The 20,264-nt window shown below is 39.8% G+C and overlaps 1 protein-coding gene across 3 annotated transcripts in view; it reads left to right on the top strand.

The window, feature by feature from the left end:
* Positions 1-3,271: 3,271 nt before the first annotated feature.
* The window catches only part of LOC110526365 (myotubularin-related protein 13), a 165,286-nt gene continuing 148,293 nt past the window's right edge, over positions 3,272-20,264 (top strand). For 2 of the 3 annotated variants that reach the window (XM_036980722.1, XM_036980720.1), the window contains exon 1: positions 3,272-3,497. In XM_036980722.1, coding sequence (XP_036836617.1) covers positions 3,443-3,497 — 55 coding nt within the window. In that variant the 5' untranslated portion in view covers positions 3,272-3,442. The remainder of the gene's footprint in view (positions 3,498-20,264) is intronic. The other variant, XM_036980721.1, reaches the window with a different exon arrangement.

The following is a 20,264-nucleotide window of genomic DNA, read 5'->3' as shown; positions in this document are numbered from 1 at the left end:
TAATGCAACAGCATAGCAAACCCAGGAGAATAAAAAAGTTTAAATAAGCCAGAAGTAATTCAATAAATATTTGGGTCACATGAGAGTGATTTACTGTCATACTTGTTAAGGAATGTTGTTATTGTTTCCTGCTTTTCATTGACAGAATCTTTATTTGTGATTTGAAATTCACATTTTTACAACTTTCTTTTTATCAAATGCATTTATAAAGATTACATTTAAAAAAAGTATGTCTTCGCAAACACATTATGAAATAATGATTCACACTCCCAACAGAGAAAATGGTGAGTGCTCATTCCTTTGGTATTTGGGGAGGAGGCAGAGAACATTCTAAACCAAATTATTATGTCCACTGACATAATGAAACATTTTAGACATAACTGAGCTTTGAGGTCAAGGGGTTATTAACTTTTGTCCACCTGCATTCCGGCACATTTTCTGTCATATATAATTTCTTCAATGTTGACACAATGCCCTCTCAAGGGGCAAAATAATGATCTGATTACAAGTTTAGTCATCTTGAGGAAAAGTTGATTAGTGGGCTTGACACGAGATAACACAAGAACACTTAGTAGTTATTCATTAATAGTAAGTGTGTCAAATTATAACCACAACATTCTCCGTGTCTGCATTTGTTTAGACATTAGGGCAAATATTTGGCTGTACTAATGTAAATGTTTAGAGGAATTTAGCAATTATCTCAAATAAATCAAGAGGGTTATTTATCATACGATTATATCTGTTGGCTTTACATAATCTCTAACTAAAATGGTATTTCAAAAACAATTAGGATGACTTCTTCGTGCTCAACACATCACAACTGAGATCCATTAAATCAAGGGGATAATAGGTTAAGTCACAAGAGACAGCAAGTCTATCCCTGTGTTACTGATATCTGCTCCTCACAATCACTGATTATATGACTTCATCTCAAACCAAAGTATAATGATTGCACTCAACCCCTTTAGCTCTTTGACCATAATAAAAGTACATTTACTTTTCACATGTGCTTAGCTAAATCAAACCATTCCGAATGAATGGTGAGACATCTTGCAAAGTACGGCCAGTGAAATAAAGTGAGATATGCAGCGGGGTCAAAACAATTTCAGCGAGGGTCATAAGGCAGATGTTGATTACAGGCCCCTGGGGACAGATATCTGCAGAAGATGCCATCAGGATTAGCACAGAGTGTAACGATTTTAGTTTTTTCATTCCAGTCAACCACACAGCTGACCCAAAGCTGGTGTCTGGTGAGGGTATGTCTGGGGATGGGAACAGTGCATTGAAATTAGCTTGGTCTTAAATCTCAAGAACACTGAAAAACATGTAAGCCTAGATGTGATCAGATAATCACAATTTGTGGCTTTCAATGTGTAATGTCTTTAATAGCAAATACGTAAGTATTTTGGGAACAACATGTGAAATGCTTTCTCAGTGCTCAGAATGTATCTCAAACAACTGATAAAGAACCTTGTACGTGCTGAATAGAACACATCTATGTGTATCGCATTTTACTATGTCACGTGCAGTAATTCAGACAGAAAGTCACCTAAATCTCCCTTCAGCCTTGAATAGAAATCCTACTACACACAATTCTATACATAACTCTTACGGCTTCCTTGCTTACCTGGTGTCCCTTGTGTCACTGTAAATACATAAATGTGAAACACGTGTTGTAAACCAGCAAACATTTTGTAACCATTTGTAATGATAATTGCCTCTGCCAGACAAGTAATCCCCAAGTACCCAAGTCATTTAATCTCCTAATATGGAGAGAAGAATATTGTGCAACCATGACAGCATCATTGTTCAGTGGCTCTTTATATGGAGCAATCATTTGTTAGCTTCTTGTAAGACAGGTGTCAGGAACATGACTGCAATTTGTTCAGTCACAGCTGTGGTATGTTAATGTAACAGGTAAGGTGGGAAGGAACGTAAACTAGGAAGCTATGTCTTGGAAGGTTTATAGAGGAATAGATGAACACATACCTAGATATTGATATGTTATGGAAATGTTCCTCAATGTTGTCATGGTGATTTGATAGACCTGGAAACTTTGTGGGGTTTGCACCTGTATAGCCATTCATTCTTTCATTCTGCTCCCTTGAACCCCATTGACCTGAAACATTTTTTTTTTTTAAATATTCAACAACTTAAATACCAAATTCTGTAGAGTAGACGACGAAAGTCCTGATTTATTATTTCAACTGCAGACGGAGCGGCAGACATACTGTATTATTGTAAAATACTTTCTATTCAGAAATATTATGCTTTTGTGAAAAATATAACTAAGCTAAATGTCTGGTGTTGAAGTGAAGACCCTATCATGACAGATATGATAACACCTTACAGGAGAGAAGCAGCTGATGGCATAAGCATAATATTTGGCGGAGCGGAATCATCAAAATTAACTTAACAATAGACTACTTGTTAATGAAGAGATTCTCTCTCAAATTGCCCTAGTACGCTAGGGACCATGATGTTGTGGAATATGTTCAGTCCAAGTCGTTGAGATGTTGGCAAAAACAGCACAAGAGAAGGATTCCCGCACACTGGTGTTTTCCACCCAGCAGCGTCTCCCTCCCCTATTAATTGGCAGGAAAGGTCACTCACTGTCCACAGAATTCCAGAAGTGAGTGGAGTTGTGCGCTCTTATTTCACATTTTGCCTGACCTTACCCCCAAGTCTTGTGTGTGAGTGACCCTAATGCCCCCCGGTGTGTGTGTTTGTGTGTGTGCGCCATAGACATTTAAAGGTAATGCGCGTGTTTTTGTCAGAGAGAGAGAGAGAGAGAGAGAGAGAGAGAGAGAGAGAGAGAAGGGAGGGGATGTTTAAGTTTGACGCAGTGTGATTATGGAAAATAGTAATCATGCTATTGACACAGATTTTCCCACCAGCACCCTCTGCTAAGTGCTTCTAGCAAACTAAATATCCTACACAATTAATTCAATACATGTTTAAGAAATACTGGATGCCACAACCTACAATACTTTTAATTTATCTTAATGTATTATAACCCACATTCTTGCAAAGAAAATTAGGCTACTATTTTTTCTCATCTAGCCTAGTTACTCCTCTATTTTGTCTCATCTACTCTCGAATGGACTTGAAAATATTTGGGTAACTAATTTTTTAAAACAATTTTTTAAAATATTTTTTTACCCCTTTTCTCCCCAATTGGTAGGTAACTTTTTTAATGAGCATGCTAAAGGGATTCGAGTGGTCATCAGATGGTTTTCCGTGCGGGCCAACAAGCGGTGTGGCAGGGTGTGACCCTGTTTGCTGCCACACAGTTTCTATTTGTAAACCAAGCGCCCACGCCCATGGATGTCGCTACTTCTACACGCAGGCGCAATATCACTCCTTCTGTCAAACATGGCTGTGCTTTTGAAGAAAGAAAAATGCTGAATTGTGTTGGTAGATTTCGGAATAAGAAGCAAACATGGCGAGATTGGCTGATTATTTGATTGTCGTGAGATTAGATCAGGACAAAACTGGTGAGTTTTTGAATGTAACGCTTGGGACACGAATGCTACATTGAACTTCAAATGATTGGGTTTATCCAGGCCGTCAGTGTTGGTAATGCTTGCTGGTTAGCTTAGACTAGCTAGGTGGTTAGCTATTGATATCTGAGATTTGAAACAGTCTGCAGCGTGTCATTGTTGGGACTGAGTGTTGTAGATATTTAAACCACTACTGGAGTTCCATTGAGTCGAACTGTAACATCCTGTTGATGTGACAAATCCAGCCCTTTGGAATTGTAGTTCGTGACGTACGTGGCTTGCACCGGGAGCAGCTTTGGTATCATGATTTTGGAGAATGCATTCAGCTGTAAGGTTTGCATAAGTCTCATATAATTTACAATCATATCATTTGCAACTTGTAGGATATCATATTTTGTTTGACACCGGCAGAATGAGAATAGAAATCCTAACTTCCTGTCTTATATGAAATTGTTTTTATCCAACGTTCCTCCAAGATGGGCTGGGCATAGGGGAAGTCAATTACTTGGTATTTCTGTATTTTTGGGGGGACTCAAAAGTGGGGCCCAGAACTGAGGTTCCCAAACCAGACCCACACTCTGGTCTGCTAAACCATTGTTATACTGTACTTTTGTAACAAAATTACTTGGCCAACCGTTGGAACATTCCTTTTGAATTGGCTTGGTTGAAAGAGGAACCTACTGAAGAAGAGCAAACAAGAAAGAGGATGTTTATACTGAGCCCAAAGTATAGCCTGCATTCGAAGAATGATGACGGAACGTAGACTATCCGTAAGGGAGTAAAGACACATCCCAAGTGCAGTGGCATCTTTCCAGGCACATGTGTGAGAGGGAGACAACCAACCAATCCAGCTGAATCAACTCACTCACTAGAGGCAGCCACAGGAATAGGTAAATAGTGGCCCCAATATCACTCAACTGACAAACAACTTCTGTGCCGTAGGAACAAAATGTTCATCCATTTAGGCATTGCTGGAGCCTAGATGGATTCTGCCCGCTCATAAAACGAGATGGATAATGATGGATAGACTGAGAGAGTGGTGGATCTCCCTGATAAGAGGATCTCTGTCCATCCTCTGTTTATTTTCCCATCCTCTTCTCATGTGTTACTGAGGTGTGGGATTATGTACATCCAGGGATGTCTGGACCTGGGGGGAATCAGCAGTTGTACTGCATAGATGTCCCGTTGTGTGAACTGGAGTTGCATTCTCTACTCTACTAGAAAACTGGAAATGCTTTTTAGAGTTATTACAGACTCTGACAAAAAGAAAACAAACAACAAGAACATGTCTCCCTGAGAATGCATTTCACTTAATTGCTTTGCCCTTCTTTTGTAAAGCTGGACTGCAGACAGTGGGCTGAGTAGACAGACAGCAGCTGTTTTTTCTCCACCTTGATCGTTAAGTCCAGCCAGGGATCCGCACAGAAGTCATGATCACTTCCCAGCTTTATTGTGGCTCCTGCTCCACACTTGACCCAATTCTGTTCCAAATGACTGACTCATAAAAAATCATGTTGATGCTAGTTGTCATTTGTTGAAGGATAGGTCTGCTGTCAAGAGAGCGGCCCAGCCAGTCCATGGCATAAGCTAGGTTAGGCTATTTCTACTCCAGTGACATTTTACTAATGGGAGCCTCCATCCATGTAGGAAGATTGGGAAAAGATACATTGGTCAGGTAAGACATTAAACCAACAGGACGAGCCACATATTGTCCAAGGCATAATTTCATGGATTTTTGGCCTAGCACACAAACTCTTACATTCCTTGGAGACCTTAATAAAGGCACGTATCTAGCCAACATCAACCCACTACATTCAGTTTGTCATACCACTAAATTTGACTTCAGCATGGGTGAGAGGTAGGCCCTACCTGGAAAGGAACCTTTTATGATGATGGCAGCTTTTGATGGAAATGATTTTTCTTCTTTTGTGTCTGCATCACTGTGGTCACATAGATAACAATGAATAGAAGTTGGGTTGGACGATATTACGATAATATCGACAGTGATTGACAGCCATTGTTGATGGTGACGACATCGTGATGTGACAGACAACGGTTTAGCCTATTTGAATTTGACTGGCACCCCACAGTATAGAACAGTGTCTGGTAGAGCACAGCAGGGCAGCACACAAGTGAAATTCCGAGTGATTTGCCTATTCCTATTTGCTATTACCTATTTCAATATGTTACACAACGCAAGAGAGTAATGCAGGCCAGACAGAGCGGAGAATTCCTGTCAGAATATATGGTTTCTCTTCTCCCCCACCCCCTGGTCGGATGCTTGGGTTTTAGGCTATAGTCTATACTTAATAATAGCGGACACTTCTTAACTGTCTTGCATTTGATCTGTTTAAAAAAAAATGTAGCCTATTTCCTTCGATTGACTAAATGACTGAAGGCTACGCTTCATCATTTTATGCATGGCTTGTGCAATAGGCTTTACTAGTTGAGTGACAACCAATGTAATTTGCTAGGTTATTTAAAAAAAAATCAAATGCACTTTTCAAAAGGTTGTTTTACCAGAATAAAAGTAGGCTATTGGTAGGCTACACGCAGTTTTTTTTTGTACGCTTTTTTTCCCTCCCCACTTTTTCGTGAGATCAATTGGTAATTACACTCTTGTCCCATCGCTCCAACTCCCTTACGTACTCGGGAGAGGCGACGGTCGAGAGCCATGGATCCTCTGAAACACGACCCTGCCAAGCCGCACTGCTTCTTGACACAATGCTTGCTTAACCCAGAAGCCAGGCGCACCAATGTGTTGGAGGAAACACCGTACAGCTGGTGACTGTGTCAGCATGCATGCGCCTGGCCCACCACAGGAGTCTCTAGAGCGCGATGGGCCAAAGACATCCCGAGAAGATCACTCTGTGTCTGTCAACTCCCAAACGGTCTAAAACATTAGGTTATGAGACTGGGGAGAGGTGAAATCCAAAGTTGTGCTATATAGGGTTGCACATTTTGGGGAATATTCAGAGGTGGACATTTTCTGTGGGAATTAATGGAAATGTATGCAAATTAATATTAATACAATTCAAATGTAGATGTTTTTTTGCATTGGATATATTCATCATATGGAGACAAACATAAACCTTTTACTGCTTTGTTGTCCTGTTGGAAGGTGAACCTTTGCGTCAGTCTGAGGTCGTGAGCCATCTGGAGCAGGTTTTCATCAAGGATCTTTCTGTACTTTTGCTCCGTTCATCTTATCCTGACTAGTCTCCCAGTCCCTGCTACTGAAAAACATCCCTATCGCATGATTCTGCCACCACAATGCTTCACTGTAGGGATGGTGCCAGGTTCCCTCCAGAAGTGACACTTGGCATTCAGGCCAAAGAGTTCAATCTTTGTTTCATCAGACCAGAGAATCTTGATTCTCATGGTCTGAGAGTCTTTAGATGCCTTTTGGCAAACTTCAAGCAGGCTGTTGTGCCTTTTACCGAAGTGACCTCAGTGACCTTTGAGTTCTTGGTCACCTCCCTGACCAAGGCGCTTTTCCCCCAATTGCTCAGTTTGGCTGGGCGCCCATCTCCATGAAGAGCCTTTGTGGTTCCAAACCACTTCCATGTAGTACCTTTCCCAGATCTGTACCTCGACACAATCCTGTCTCTGAGCTCTACGGACAATTCCTTCGACCGCGGGGCTTGGTTTTTGCTCTGACATTCACTGTCAACTCTGTGCCTTTACAAATTATATCCAATCACTTCGATTTACCAATGGTGGATTCCGATCAAGTTATAGAGACAACTTAAGCATGAGCAATGGAAACAGGATGCACCTGAGCTCAATTTTGAGTCTCATAGCAAAAGGTCTGAATACTTACTCAAAAGTTTGGACACACCTCATTCCAGGGTTTTTATGTATACCATTTTTTATTTTTTTACATTGTAGAATAATAGTGAAGACATCAAAACTGTGAAATAACACATGTGGAATCATAAAGCAACCAAATAAATAAAGCTCAAATCAAAAAATATTTTATATTTGAGATTCTTTAAAGTAGCCAACCTTTGCCTTGACAGCTTTGCACACTCTTGGCATTGTTTCAAACGGCTTCACCTGGAATGCTTTTCCAATAGTCTTGAAGGAGTTCCCACATATGCTGAGCACTTGTTGACTGTTTTTCCTTTCACTCTGCGGCCCAACTCATCCCAAACCATCTCATTTGGGTTGAGCATCTGATGCAGCACTCCATCACTCTCCTCCTTGGTCATAGCCCTTACACAGCCTGGTGTGTTGTGTCATTGTCCTGTTGACAAACAAATGATAGTCCCACTAAGCGCAAACCAGATGGGATGGCATATTGCTGCAGAATACTGTGGTAGCCATGCTGGTTAAGTGTGCCTTGAATTCTAAATAAATCACAGCCTGTGTCACCAGCAAAGCACCATCACACCACCTCCATGCTTCATGGTGGGAACCACACAGGCGGAGATCATTCGTTCACCTAATCCGCATCTCACAAAGACACAGCGGTTGGAACCAAAAATCTAACATTTTAGATTCATCAGACAAAATAACAGATTTCCACCTTTCTAATGTCCATTGCTTGTGTTTCTTGGCCCAAGCAAGTCTCTTGTTGTTGTGGTTTCTTTGAAGCAATTCGACCACGAAGGCCTGATTCACAGTCTCTTCTGAACAGTTGATGTTTGAACTCTGAAGCATTTATTTGGGCTGCAATTTCTGAGGCTGGTAATTCTAATAAACTTATCCTCTGCAGCAGAGGTAACTCTGGGTCTTCCTTTCCTGTGGCGGTCCTCATGAGAGCCAGTTTCATCTTAGCACTTGATGATTTTTGCGACTGCAGTTGAAGAAATGTACAAAATTCTTGGAATTTTTCACATTTACCTTCATGTCTTAATGGAATGATGAACTGTTTTTCTCTTTGCTTATTTAAGCTGTTCTTACCATAATATAGACTTGGTCTTTTACCAAATAGGGCTATCATCTGTATACCACTCCGACCTTGTCACAACACAACTGATTGGCTCAAACGCATTATGAAAAGTTAATGTGTGGAATTTCTTTCAACAAGGCACACCTGTTAATTGAAATGCATTCCAGTGATTACCTCATGAAGCTGTTTGAGAATGCCTTGACAACTTTCCACACTCTTGGCAAAGGTTGGCTACTTTAAAGAATATCAAATATAGCTTTTTTTTCCTTTATTTTTGGTTGCTTCATGATTCCATGTGTTATTTCATAGTTTTTAATTTTAATACATTTTATAGTAAGGCTGTAATGTAACAAAATGTGGAAAAAGTCAAGGGGTCTGAATACTTTCCGAATGCACTGTACATCCTTTAGACCACATATGTCAGAGTCAAGGCCCGCGGGCCACATCCGGCCCGCAAGAAGGTTTTTTACGGCCCCTGGGATGATCTTGATTTATTATTAGAACCGGCCCGCAGCAAGCCGGCAGCCCGCAGATCTTTTACACGCACCAATACTACATTTCCCACAATGCAAAGGTGACGCACCGAGCAGTAGGCTGCTTCATTTCAATATTTATTGGCACAGCAGTCGTCAGCATCACAGTAAAATTAACTTTCAGATACCCATCAAAAATGGCAAAACGGAAGGTGGATACTGAGAACCGGGGGTTTCAAACAAGGTGGGAGTCGGAGTATATGTTCACGAAGGTAGCTGGAAAACCTGTGTGTCTTCTGTGTGGAGAAAGTGTGGCGGTACTGAAAGAGTATAATCTGAGACGACATTATGAAACGAAACACGCGGACAAAAACAAGAATATGGACATGGAACAAAGGCTACAAAAGGCAGAGGAATTAAAACGAGGCCTCAAATCTCGACAGGCTCTGTTCAAAAAAGCCAAATCACAAGGCCAGGCTGCTGTCAAGGCCAGTTTTATTTTGGCAGAAGAGATCGCTAAATCAGCCCGGCCATTTACGGAGGGGGATTTCATCAAAAACTGCATGATTAAAGTTTGTGACGAAGTTTGCCCAGAAAAAAGGCAACTCTTTTTAAATGTGAGTCTGAGCAGAAACACCATTGCCGAGAGAGTAGACCAGTTGTCCATCAATCTAAAAGAGCAGCTTGTGAAAAAGGGAAAAGATTTTATTGCATATTCCTTGGCTGTGGATGAGAGCACCGACATTTCTGACATTGCCCAGTTGTCAATTTTCATCCGCGGAGTGGACTCCAACCTAAGCGTGACAGAGGAGTTTTTGGCTTTACGTCCTATGCATGGCACAACTACGGGGCATGATTTGTATGAAGAGGTGTCAAGATGTGTAAATGAGATGGAGCTGCCTTGGGAAAAACTCGTGGGTTTGACAACCGACGGAGCACCTGCGATGTGTGGACACAGGAGCGGACTGGTGGCGAAGATACGGGAAAAGATGCAAGAGGAAAACGCGACAGGTGAGCTGACAGCTTATCATTGTATCATACACCAGGAAGCGTTGTGCGGTAAAGCCTTAAATGGAGCATGTAATGAGCATCATCACGCGCACAGTTAACTTTATCAGAGCCAAAGGTTTGAATCACCGCCAGTTCAAGGCATTTCTGACGGAGTTAGAAACGGAGCATGGTGATTTGCCTTATCACACAGAGGTGCGATGGCTAAGCCAGGGAAAGGTGCTTCAAAGATGTTTCGAGCTTCGTGAGGAGATTTGTCTGTTCTTGGACAGCAAAGGGAAAGACACAACACAACTCCGAGACGAAATGTTTCTGTGTGAAATGGCTTTTCTGTGTGACATTACGAGTCATCTGAATGCAATAAACTTGCAGCTGCAGGGTCGGGATCGTGTCATCTCTGATATGTACAGTACAGTGAAGGCATTTAAAACCAAACTGACTCTGTGGGAGACGCAGATGCGGAAAGAAAATTTGAGCCACTTTCCCAGCTGCCAGACCATGAAAGAGAAGCTCTCTACCAGTGCGTTCCCGAGCACACAGTTGGCTGATAAAATAGGTATGCTTGCCGCTGACTTTCGACGCCGATTTGCTGACTTTGAAGCACAAAAAAGCAGGTTGGAACTGCTCGGTAACCCATTTGCTGTTGACGTGGAAAGCTCACCACCAAACCTCCAAATGGAGTTGATTGACCTCCAATGCAATGATGCACTGAGGGCAAAATATGCGGCAGTGGGTGCTGCGGAGTTCGCCCGTTTCCTCCCCGGCACAATGCCCCAGCTGCGCATCCAGGCTGCTCAAACGTTGTCTATGTTTGGCAGCACATACCTGTGTGAACAACTGTTTTCTTTGATGAACCTGAACAAAACATCACACAGAAGTCGACTTACTGCTGAACACCTCCACTCAATTCTGAGGATTTCTTCAGCTCAGAGCCTTACCCCGAACATTGATGAACTTGTGGAAAAGATGGGACACCACCAAGTATCACCCTCAACCTCAAACAAGTGAACATTACTGTGCAATCACATATTTAGAGTTTTTACTCAGTTCAAGTTTAAAAGTTAAAATGTAATATTTGTTTTCACTGCATGTTACTTCTCCTTAAACAAAGTGTTGTTTTTGATTAATAGATTTTTGCACTATTTTTTTGTATTTCAATCCAATTATATTTTAAAAATATTTCAGTTGAGTGGATGATAGAAAATTGCTATTATTGTTTTTTCTTTGAAGTAAATTTAGCCCACTTTTGCTAAAATAGAAAATATAGTCTACTGATGGTGCCTTGAATACCGGTTTCTTTCATTTAATGTTCATGTTATGGGGATATTTATATAAAGGAAATTTGTCTTTTGTGTCTGTTGAAAATTAAAGATTACTGACAGAGCCATAAGAAAATATTGCTTTATTTATCTGATCATATTGTAATATATTTGTTAGGTTTTCAGTAGGTTCAATTAGGTTCACTAGACTATATGCGTCATTTAAAATTTTTTCAATGAACATTCGAACAGTCCGGCCCTCGTCTTGTAGCTGATTTTTTTATTTGGCCCTCCGTCCATTTGACTTTGACACCCCTGCTTTAGACAGACAGCTAGCTCAGAGAAGCCAGGCTCTTGAGCTCCATCAGCAACAGATTTTAATTTACAATAAAATGAATGTGTCAAACCGAATAGCACCTACTCGTTTCAAACTATAATCGTTCCTGTATCAGAGCCCATGTATCTAGATGCGTATCAAATCATCTTGAAAGGGAAAGATGCGCATCCCAAGTACATAAACATGATAGGACAAAGTTTTACATCATCTTAACCTAAACTGTACCTCCAGAGGTTGTACTAGGGCTTTGTTTCCCTGGGGACTAATGTCTGATTTGATCCATGAACCTTGGATTTATTTTGCTGTATTGAGCTGGAATGTAAAAAAAAGTGTGCCTGGATGCAGACTTGAATAAGCAGTGTGTCTTTCTCCTTACTGAAGGATACTCTTTCTGGGTATTTGGCGTTGGAGCTGTAGTAAATATTCTCTGGCTTACTGTGTGCCATAAATCGTAATTTGCAAAGTGAAATGGAGGAGTTTGCCCTGCTGCCTGCCTCATACTGTATGTGACAGAAATGAAAACCTCTGATTAGAGCTACATAGATGTGTTTGAGGCATTTACTGGCCAATCCTGGCTTTATGACAGACCTTGCTCCCTTTTTATTAAGGTTGTGGACACAGGAAATGGCTTGCATAATGTGACTCAAACCTGCAAGAAGAAATACCCTCTCATTCATTGCGAGCGAGAACAAACTGCTTCCATATGCCGATGCCTGATGGTTCTATCATTTTAGCTGTGCACTTTTTAGGGATGCAAGAATGCTAGAGGTCAATGTGGGGTGGAATGTCTTCATCAGCATATACTGTAGCATGACTCGAATGGTTTCTCCAGACTTGGCTTTGGCTGTTGTACTGTTCAGCTCGAGATTGCTGCATCTTGATGAGTAATGTTTTGCTGATTTGTTGCTTAAGTGTAGCTCTGTGAATAATTGCAGGTTTAAAAAAATTGGCAAATTGCCGTATACAAAGATTTATCACAAAGCTGATTTGTATTTTCTTGACTGGGCTTTACAATGTGATTTATCTGACACTTGCGTCACTTGTGCTTGCCTATTTGCACAAGCAAAATACTTCAGCAAACAGCCATTTGTCGAAAGACGCTACTGCAGCCAGCATTCTTGGCTTTAGTTGACTAAGGTTTTATTGTCAACAGTACATTTTGTACTGTACTGTGTGAGTGCTGAATGACATGTCAATAGGTCATTTAGAAGAGGGTTTATGCATTTCCAGGGCACCAGACTAACATTTTCCCTGGGAGAAATGTTGATATATTAAGAAGTGGAATAAACTACTGAGATGGTATTCAATAAATGCATTGTTAGATTTAACATGTCCAAGCAGGAATGCATGATTCGAAATCTTTTCATATGTGACCTAATCCAGTGATTGTCATGAATATTGTATTGACAATTAGGCTATTTTTGTTATTTTACTGTTAAAATCGGGATCCAGGCTTTTCAGATGTTTTTGTTCATTAATTTGTTGAGTCACTGTTGAGACTGGTGTTTTGCGGGTACTATTTGATGAAGCTGCCAGTTACAGACTTGTGAGGCGTCTGTTTCTCAAACTAGACACTAATGTATTTGTCCTCTTGCTTAGTTGTGCACCGGGGCCTCCCACTCCTTTTTCTATTATGGTTAGAGCCAGTTTGCATTGTCCTGTGAAGGGAGTAGTACACAGCGTTGTACCAGATGTTCAGTTTCTTGGCAATTTCTCGCATGGAATAGCCTTCATTTCTCAGAACAAGACTAGATTGACGAGTTTCAGTAGAAAGTTTGTTTCTGGCCATTTTGAGCCTGTAATCGAACCCACAAATGCTGATGCTCCAGATACTCAATTAGTCTAAAGGCGGCCAGTTTTATTGCTTTTAATTGGCACAACGGTTTTCAGCTGTGCTAACATAATTGCAAAAGTGTTTTCTAATGATCAGTTAGCCTTTTTAAAATTATATACTTGGATTAGCTAACACAACATGCCTTTGGAACACAGGAGTGATGGTTGCTGATAATAGGCCTCTGTACTCTTATGTAGATATTCCATAAAAAATCAGCCGTTTCCAGCTACAATAGTCATTTACAACATTAACAATGTCTACACTGTATTTCGGATCAATTTGATGTTATTTTAATGGACAAAAAATTTGCTTTTTCAAAAACAAGGACATTTCTAAGTGACCCCAAACCTCTGAACGGTAGTGTAGGTACATGCTGTAACAACGCCATGTAAAATGTTGCACTACACGTGCAACACAGCATTCATAACCTAGCCCATAATGTCTGCTGTGTGGATCGAGCAGTCAACAAGTCGAGTAGTCATTTGAAAGAGTAAGAACAGTTCAGCGAGACAACTCAAAAGTCAAAATCCATGATAATGGAATTCATTGCCATTGACTGTCGTGGGTGATGTTGGCTTTCGTCGACTGGTCGAGCACCGGTACACACTACCAAGTGCGCTATTTTTCAGATGTTGCCCTACCGGAGTTGCACAGTAATGGCGTCATTGCTATTATCTTCAAGACATACATACTAGAGGTCGACCGATTTAAAAAAAATAATAATAATAATAAAAAAAAAAAAAAATAATTTTTTTTTTTTTAATGATTTTTCAACGCTGATACTGATTTTATTGGAGGACCAAAAAAAGCAGATACCAATCAGATTTGAAATATTTTTTATATATATAGATTATTTATTTGTAATGACATTTACAACAATACTGAATGAACACTTATTTTAACTTTTAATATAATACATCAATCTATTTTAGTCTCAATAATAATAATAATAATAATAATAATAATAATAATAATAATAATAATAATAATAATAATAATAATAATAATAATAATAATAATAATAATAATAAAACAGGTTCAATTTGGGTTAAATAATGCAAAAACTAAATGTTGGAGGAGAAAGTAAAAGTAAAAGTTCAATATGTGCCATGTAAAAAAGCTAACGTTTAAGTTCCTTGCTGAGAACATATGAAAGCTGGTGGTTCCTTTTAACATGAGTCTTCAATATTCCCAGGTAAGAAGTTTTTAGGTTGTAGTTATTATAGGACTGTTTCTCTCTATACCATTTGCATTTCATATACCTTTGACTATTGGATGTTCTAATAGGTACTTTAGTATTGCCAGCCTAATCTCGGGAGTTGATAGGCTTGAAGTTACAAATGGCGCAATGCTTGAAGCACAGCAAAGAGCTGCTGGAAAACGCACAAAAGTGCCGTTTGAATGAATGCTTACGAGCCTGCTGCTGCCTACCACCGCTCAGTCAGAATGCTCTATCAAATCATAGACTTAATTATAATATAATCAGAAATAAAATAATCAGTAGGTCATTAATATGGTCAAATCCGGAAACTATCATTTCGAAAACAAAATGTTTATTCTTTCAGTGAAATACGGAACCGTTACGTATTTTAACAAAAGGGTGGCATCCCTAAGTCTCTAAATATTCCTGTTACATTGCACAACCTTCAATGTTATGTCATAATTACGTAAAATTCTGGCAAAGTAGTTCGCAACGAGCCAGGCGGCCCAAACGGTTGCATATACCCAGACTCTGCGTGCAATGAACGCAAGAGAAGTGACAGAATTTCCCTAGATTAATATTGCCTGCTAACCTGGATTTCTTTTAACTAAATATGCAGGTTTAAAAATATATATTTCTGTTTATTGATTTTAAGAAAGGAATTTATGTTTTTGATTAGGTACATTCGTGCAACGATTGTGCTTTTTTTCCCCGCAAATGCGCTTTTGTTAAATCATCCCCAGTTTGGCGAAGTTGGCTGTCTTCATGTGAAATAGTCTTCACACAGTTCGCAACAAGCCAGGCGGCCCAAACTGATGCATATACCCGGACTCTGTTGCACAGATCGCAAGAGAGGTGACACAATTTCCCTAGTTAAAAGAAATTCATGTTAGCAGATAATATTAACTACATTTGCAGCTTTAAAAATATATACTTGTGTATTGATTTTAAGAAAGGCATTGATGTTTATGGTTAGATACACATTGGTGCAATGACGGTGCTTTTTTTCGCGAATGCGCTTGTTAAATCACCCGTTTGGCGAAGTAGGCTATGATTCAATGATAATTTAACAGGCATCGCATCGATTTATATGCAATGCAGAACAAGCTAGATAACTACACATGGTTGACATTACTAGTTTAACTAGTGATTATGTTAAGGTGGATTGTTTGTTATAAGTTTAATGTTAGCTAGCACCTTAACTTGGCTCCTTGCTGCACTCACATAACATGTAGTCAGCCTGCCACAGTCTCCTCGTGGAGTGCAATGTAATCAGCCATGATCGGTGTCCAAAAATGCCGATTACCGATTGTTATGAAAACTTGAAATCGGCCCCAGTTAATCGGCCATTCCGATTAATCAGCCGACCTCTAATACATATTCTTGAATGCCATTTGGGTCTTTGCGTGCCAAAAAAGATACAGTACCACTGTCAAAGCTGTACAAAAAAGTTTGCAAACATTGGCCACGCACAATGTGTTTACAATACCTCGTTGGTAATAAAGAATAATTTTGTTCGACCGCAACTTCTGGGGTAGCTAGCTTTAGCTTGGTACCTAGCTAGCACCAATACAACCAGCCTGAAAACAATGACCAGTATCAACTGCAGTCATTTTCATTATTCTTAGCAATGATTTAGGAATCGTTGTATTCTTGTTCCCCTATTGAAATTGAACTTCAGTTCATGAAAATAAATAGCTAGCCAGCTACTTAACCCGAACAGAACAGAACAGCCCAGCAAGTAAGTAAGTGAAAGAAATATAGGTTTTGATTGTTTTACTGGTAATGGGGACATGTGTAAATGCCAACAACTTTTTGGTCAGTGTGTGTGTGACCTTTTAACTAGGCAAGTCGGTAAAGAACAAATTGTTATTTACGGTGACGGCCAAACCCGGACGATGCTGTGCCAATTGTGTGTCGCCCTATGGGACTCCCAATCACGGCCGGATGTGATACAGCCTGGATTTGAACTTTTATGCCTCTTGCACTGAGATGCCATACCTTAGACGTCTGTGTGTGTGTGTGTGTGTGTGTGTGTGTGTGTATTATTTAACTGTACTAGAATGCTTAAAAGGCTGCAAACATTTTAAATATCAGGTATTGTTTTTTTTGGCAAGGAAAATATCGGTATGGACCAAAAATGTAATGTTGGTGCATCACTAGTTAATTTCTAATTTACAATGCTTGTTACTTTCTCTTCATGCAGTCAATGTTATTCCAGTCTTCCCGTTATCATTGTTGATTTGGACACGTTGTTAGCAGAGTGCGCAACCTATGCTACACTTGTGAGATAAGTTTTGGTTTATTTCATTCCATTTAGTTTTGTCAATTTAGTCATTGTTTGGAGTGCTCCCGTCAATGTTGAGTAAGGATGCTTCCATGTTGCACAACATCATGGGCCTAGCCTATGGTCTACATCAGTGCTTCTCAACTAGTTTTGCCTCTGGGCCCAAATTGAACCAGGTTGTCTCAGTCGTGACCCAATATTCGCATCGTAAAAAATAATCACAAATACAATCCAGAATTGTTTAATTTTTTAAATGTATATATATTTTTTAAATATATTTTATGTTGATCGTAAATTTAGCAATTATATGATAAGGGAGCATTGTATTGTAAGTCTATTCTCAGTGTTAACAATTTGCTTAAGGTATCCTTCCTTCTGAAAGTTACCTGCCTCTCGGGTAGACGGATGAATGCCCGCCCAGCCTGTGTGAGTGAGGGTGTTGGAATGCATGCACTGTTATCTCAGACCCAGTTGTGGAGCATGAAATTGGTCCTGATCGAAATCACAGGGGGGAAAGTATGGACAAATGGTGGGGAATACCCCACCCCAGACAAAATATTTATTATACTGACCACTACCCCCCCCCACACACCTCAGTTAAACAGTTTGTGTAGGCAACAAGCAACGGCTTAAACAAATTGTCCCGAGATAAGAGCCGCCTCACCCTTATTTATTTAGGGTGAAAGTTTTGTTTGCAGGATGGAGATAAGAACTAGCTTTTTGATTAGTCCTCCTCTAGTTACTCAGGGATGACATTATAGCCTAGTAGCCTACATTAAATCAATATCATGCTGCGTACAGTAGTATGTTATCAGATCAAGCTTCACTCTGCAGACGTACAAACAGGATATTTTTTTACAAATGGTTTGAGAGACTGGCATTCCATGTTTCCTGTTGGTCAAAAGTGGTGTTAATACAAAACATGCATCTCAGGTGTTGACAGGTGTTATTGGAGGGTGTTATTGACTGTTTTACCAGGGACATCCAAAGGTGTAGAGGAAATGTTTACCAGCTGTTTTCAAAGAACATAGGAAAAGAGTTGGCATGTCACATCAAACACTTTGCTTTTATGACTAGTGACTCAGGCCAGGATTATCCACTTGGCCAAGGACTTGTGGGCCTACACACTGTAATAGGCAATGTTAAAGAAAACATTATTGTTCCTTAAAACTGTCCACACTTTTTATTACGACCCTGTAGCATTGGTAACAATAATACTTTTCTGAAATCGCAGAGGTTTGACTGTAAATGAAGGATCCTGTCACATGAACCTTTTTGCTGTAGTGTAATGCTTTTGTCGTTAATCTCCACAAATTATTGTTTTATACTTTGATTAAGTTGCCATGATGGTAGGGATGAGCATTTGAATTATTCTACTATTCGAATACGTTAATGTTTAAAAAAATATATATTTCGGATATCCGCACAGGGTAAATACAAAATATATAAATAAGTTAAAATAAGGAATTTTGTATCGACTCTCAATCAGAATAATGCGATTGTACATGGCAGAGGTAAACCTACTGCTTTTCTCCGTTACTATGGCTAACTGCAGCAGTGAAAGACCGAGAGCCTAAAAAACAGCTTATTTTACTAGGCCATCACTGTTGAACAGCCATCTACCAGGTGATCCACAATCACTTACACACTAGGGTTGGGCGGTATCCATTAGGGTTGGGCGGTATCCACTAGGGTTGGGTGGTATTCTACAAAAATAATTTATTATTATTATTATTATTATTATTATTATTATTATTATTATTATTATTATTATTAATAGAACGTTTTTATTTTTACGTACAAAACAATTTAGATCTATAACTAATATTTCTAATAAAAAAAATTGAACTTAAGTATAAGAAATTTAATTAGAAATATTAGTTATAGATCTGTCATTCTCATTGAAAGCATGTCTAAGAAGCGATAGAACAGACCTGTTTCCCGTTCCCTTTCATTTTTGCGTATTTCTTTCGGCTTTGTACACCAGCTTCAAACAGCTGAAAATACAATATATTTGGTTATTGAAAATATACACTACATGACAAATTATGGGCACCTGCTCGTCGTACATCTCATTCCAAAATCATGGGCATTAATAGGGAGTTGGTCCCCCCCCTTTTCTGTTGTAACAGCCTCCACGGTGGGTTAACAAGGCAGTTAACCCACCGTTCCAAGGCCATTGAAAATAAGAATGTGTTCTTAACTGACTTGCCTAGTTAAATAAAGATTAAATAAAGGTGTAAAAAAATAAATAAACGGCAAATCGGTGTCCAAAAATACCGATTTCCGATTGTTAGGAAAACTTGAAATCGGCCCTAATTAATCAGCAATTCCGATTAATCGGTCGACCTCTACCCCAGACCATTATTCCTCCTCCACCAAACTTTACAGTTGACGGTATCCATTGGGTCCGGTAGTGTTCTACTGGCATCCGCCAAACCCAGATACGTCCATTGGACTGCCAGATGGCAAAACGTTCTCTGGAGTGATTAATCACGTGTTTCTACTGCTCCAGAGTCTAATGGCGGCGAGCTTTACACCACTCCAGCTGACATTTGCCATTGTGCATGATGATCTTAGGCTTGTGTGCGGCTGCTCGGCCATGGAAACCCATTTCAAGAAGCTCCCGACTAAAAGTTATTGTGCTGATGCTGCTTCCAGAGGCAGTTTGAAACTGTAGTGAGTGATGCAACCGATGACAGACAATTTTTTTTCACTCTTTAGCACTCAGCGGTCCCGGTCTGTGAGCTTGTGTGCGTTGTTGCTCCTAGACGTTTCCACTTCATAATAACAGCACATACAGTGGACCAGGGCAGACATTTGAGTAACTGACTTGTTGGAAAGGTGGTATTCTATGACGGTGCCACGTTGAAAGTTACTGAGCTCTTCAGTAAGGCCATTCTACTGTCTATGGAGATGCATGGTTGTGTGCTTCATTAAAAAAAATAATGTATACACCGGTCAGCAACAGGTGTGGCTGACATAGCCGAATCCACTAATTCGAAGGGGTGTCCACATACTTGTGTATGCACAGACACACACACACACACACACACACACACAGAGTACCAGTCAAAAGTTTGGACACCTACTCATTTCAGGGTTTCTTTCATTTGACTATTTTCTACATTGTAGTAACCAAAAAAGAGTTGAAGAATCTAAAATATATTTTGAATTGTTTAAGGTAGCCACCCTTTGCCTTGATGGCAGCTTTGCACACTCTTGGCATTCTCTCAAACAGCTTCATGAGGTAGTCACCTGGATTGTATTTCAATTAACAGGTGTGCCTTGTTAAAAGTTTATTCTTGGAATTTCTTTCCTTTAATGTGTTTGAGCCAATTTGTTGTGTTGTGACAAGGTATGGGTGGTATACAGATGATAGCCCTATTTGCTAAAAGACCAAGTCCATATTATGGCAAGAACAGCTTAAATAAGCAAAGAGGAAAAACAGTTCATCATTACATT

Source organism: Oncorhynchus mykiss, chromosome 6 (genome assembly GCF_013265735.2).
Source record: "Oncorhynchus mykiss isolate Arlee chromosome 6, USDA_OmykA_1.1, whole genome shotgun sequence".
NCBI lineage: Eukaryota > Metazoa > Chordata > Actinopteri > Salmoniformes > Salmonidae > Oncorhynchus > Oncorhynchus mykiss.
This window is presented reverse-complemented; position numbering and strand designations above follow the sequence as displayed.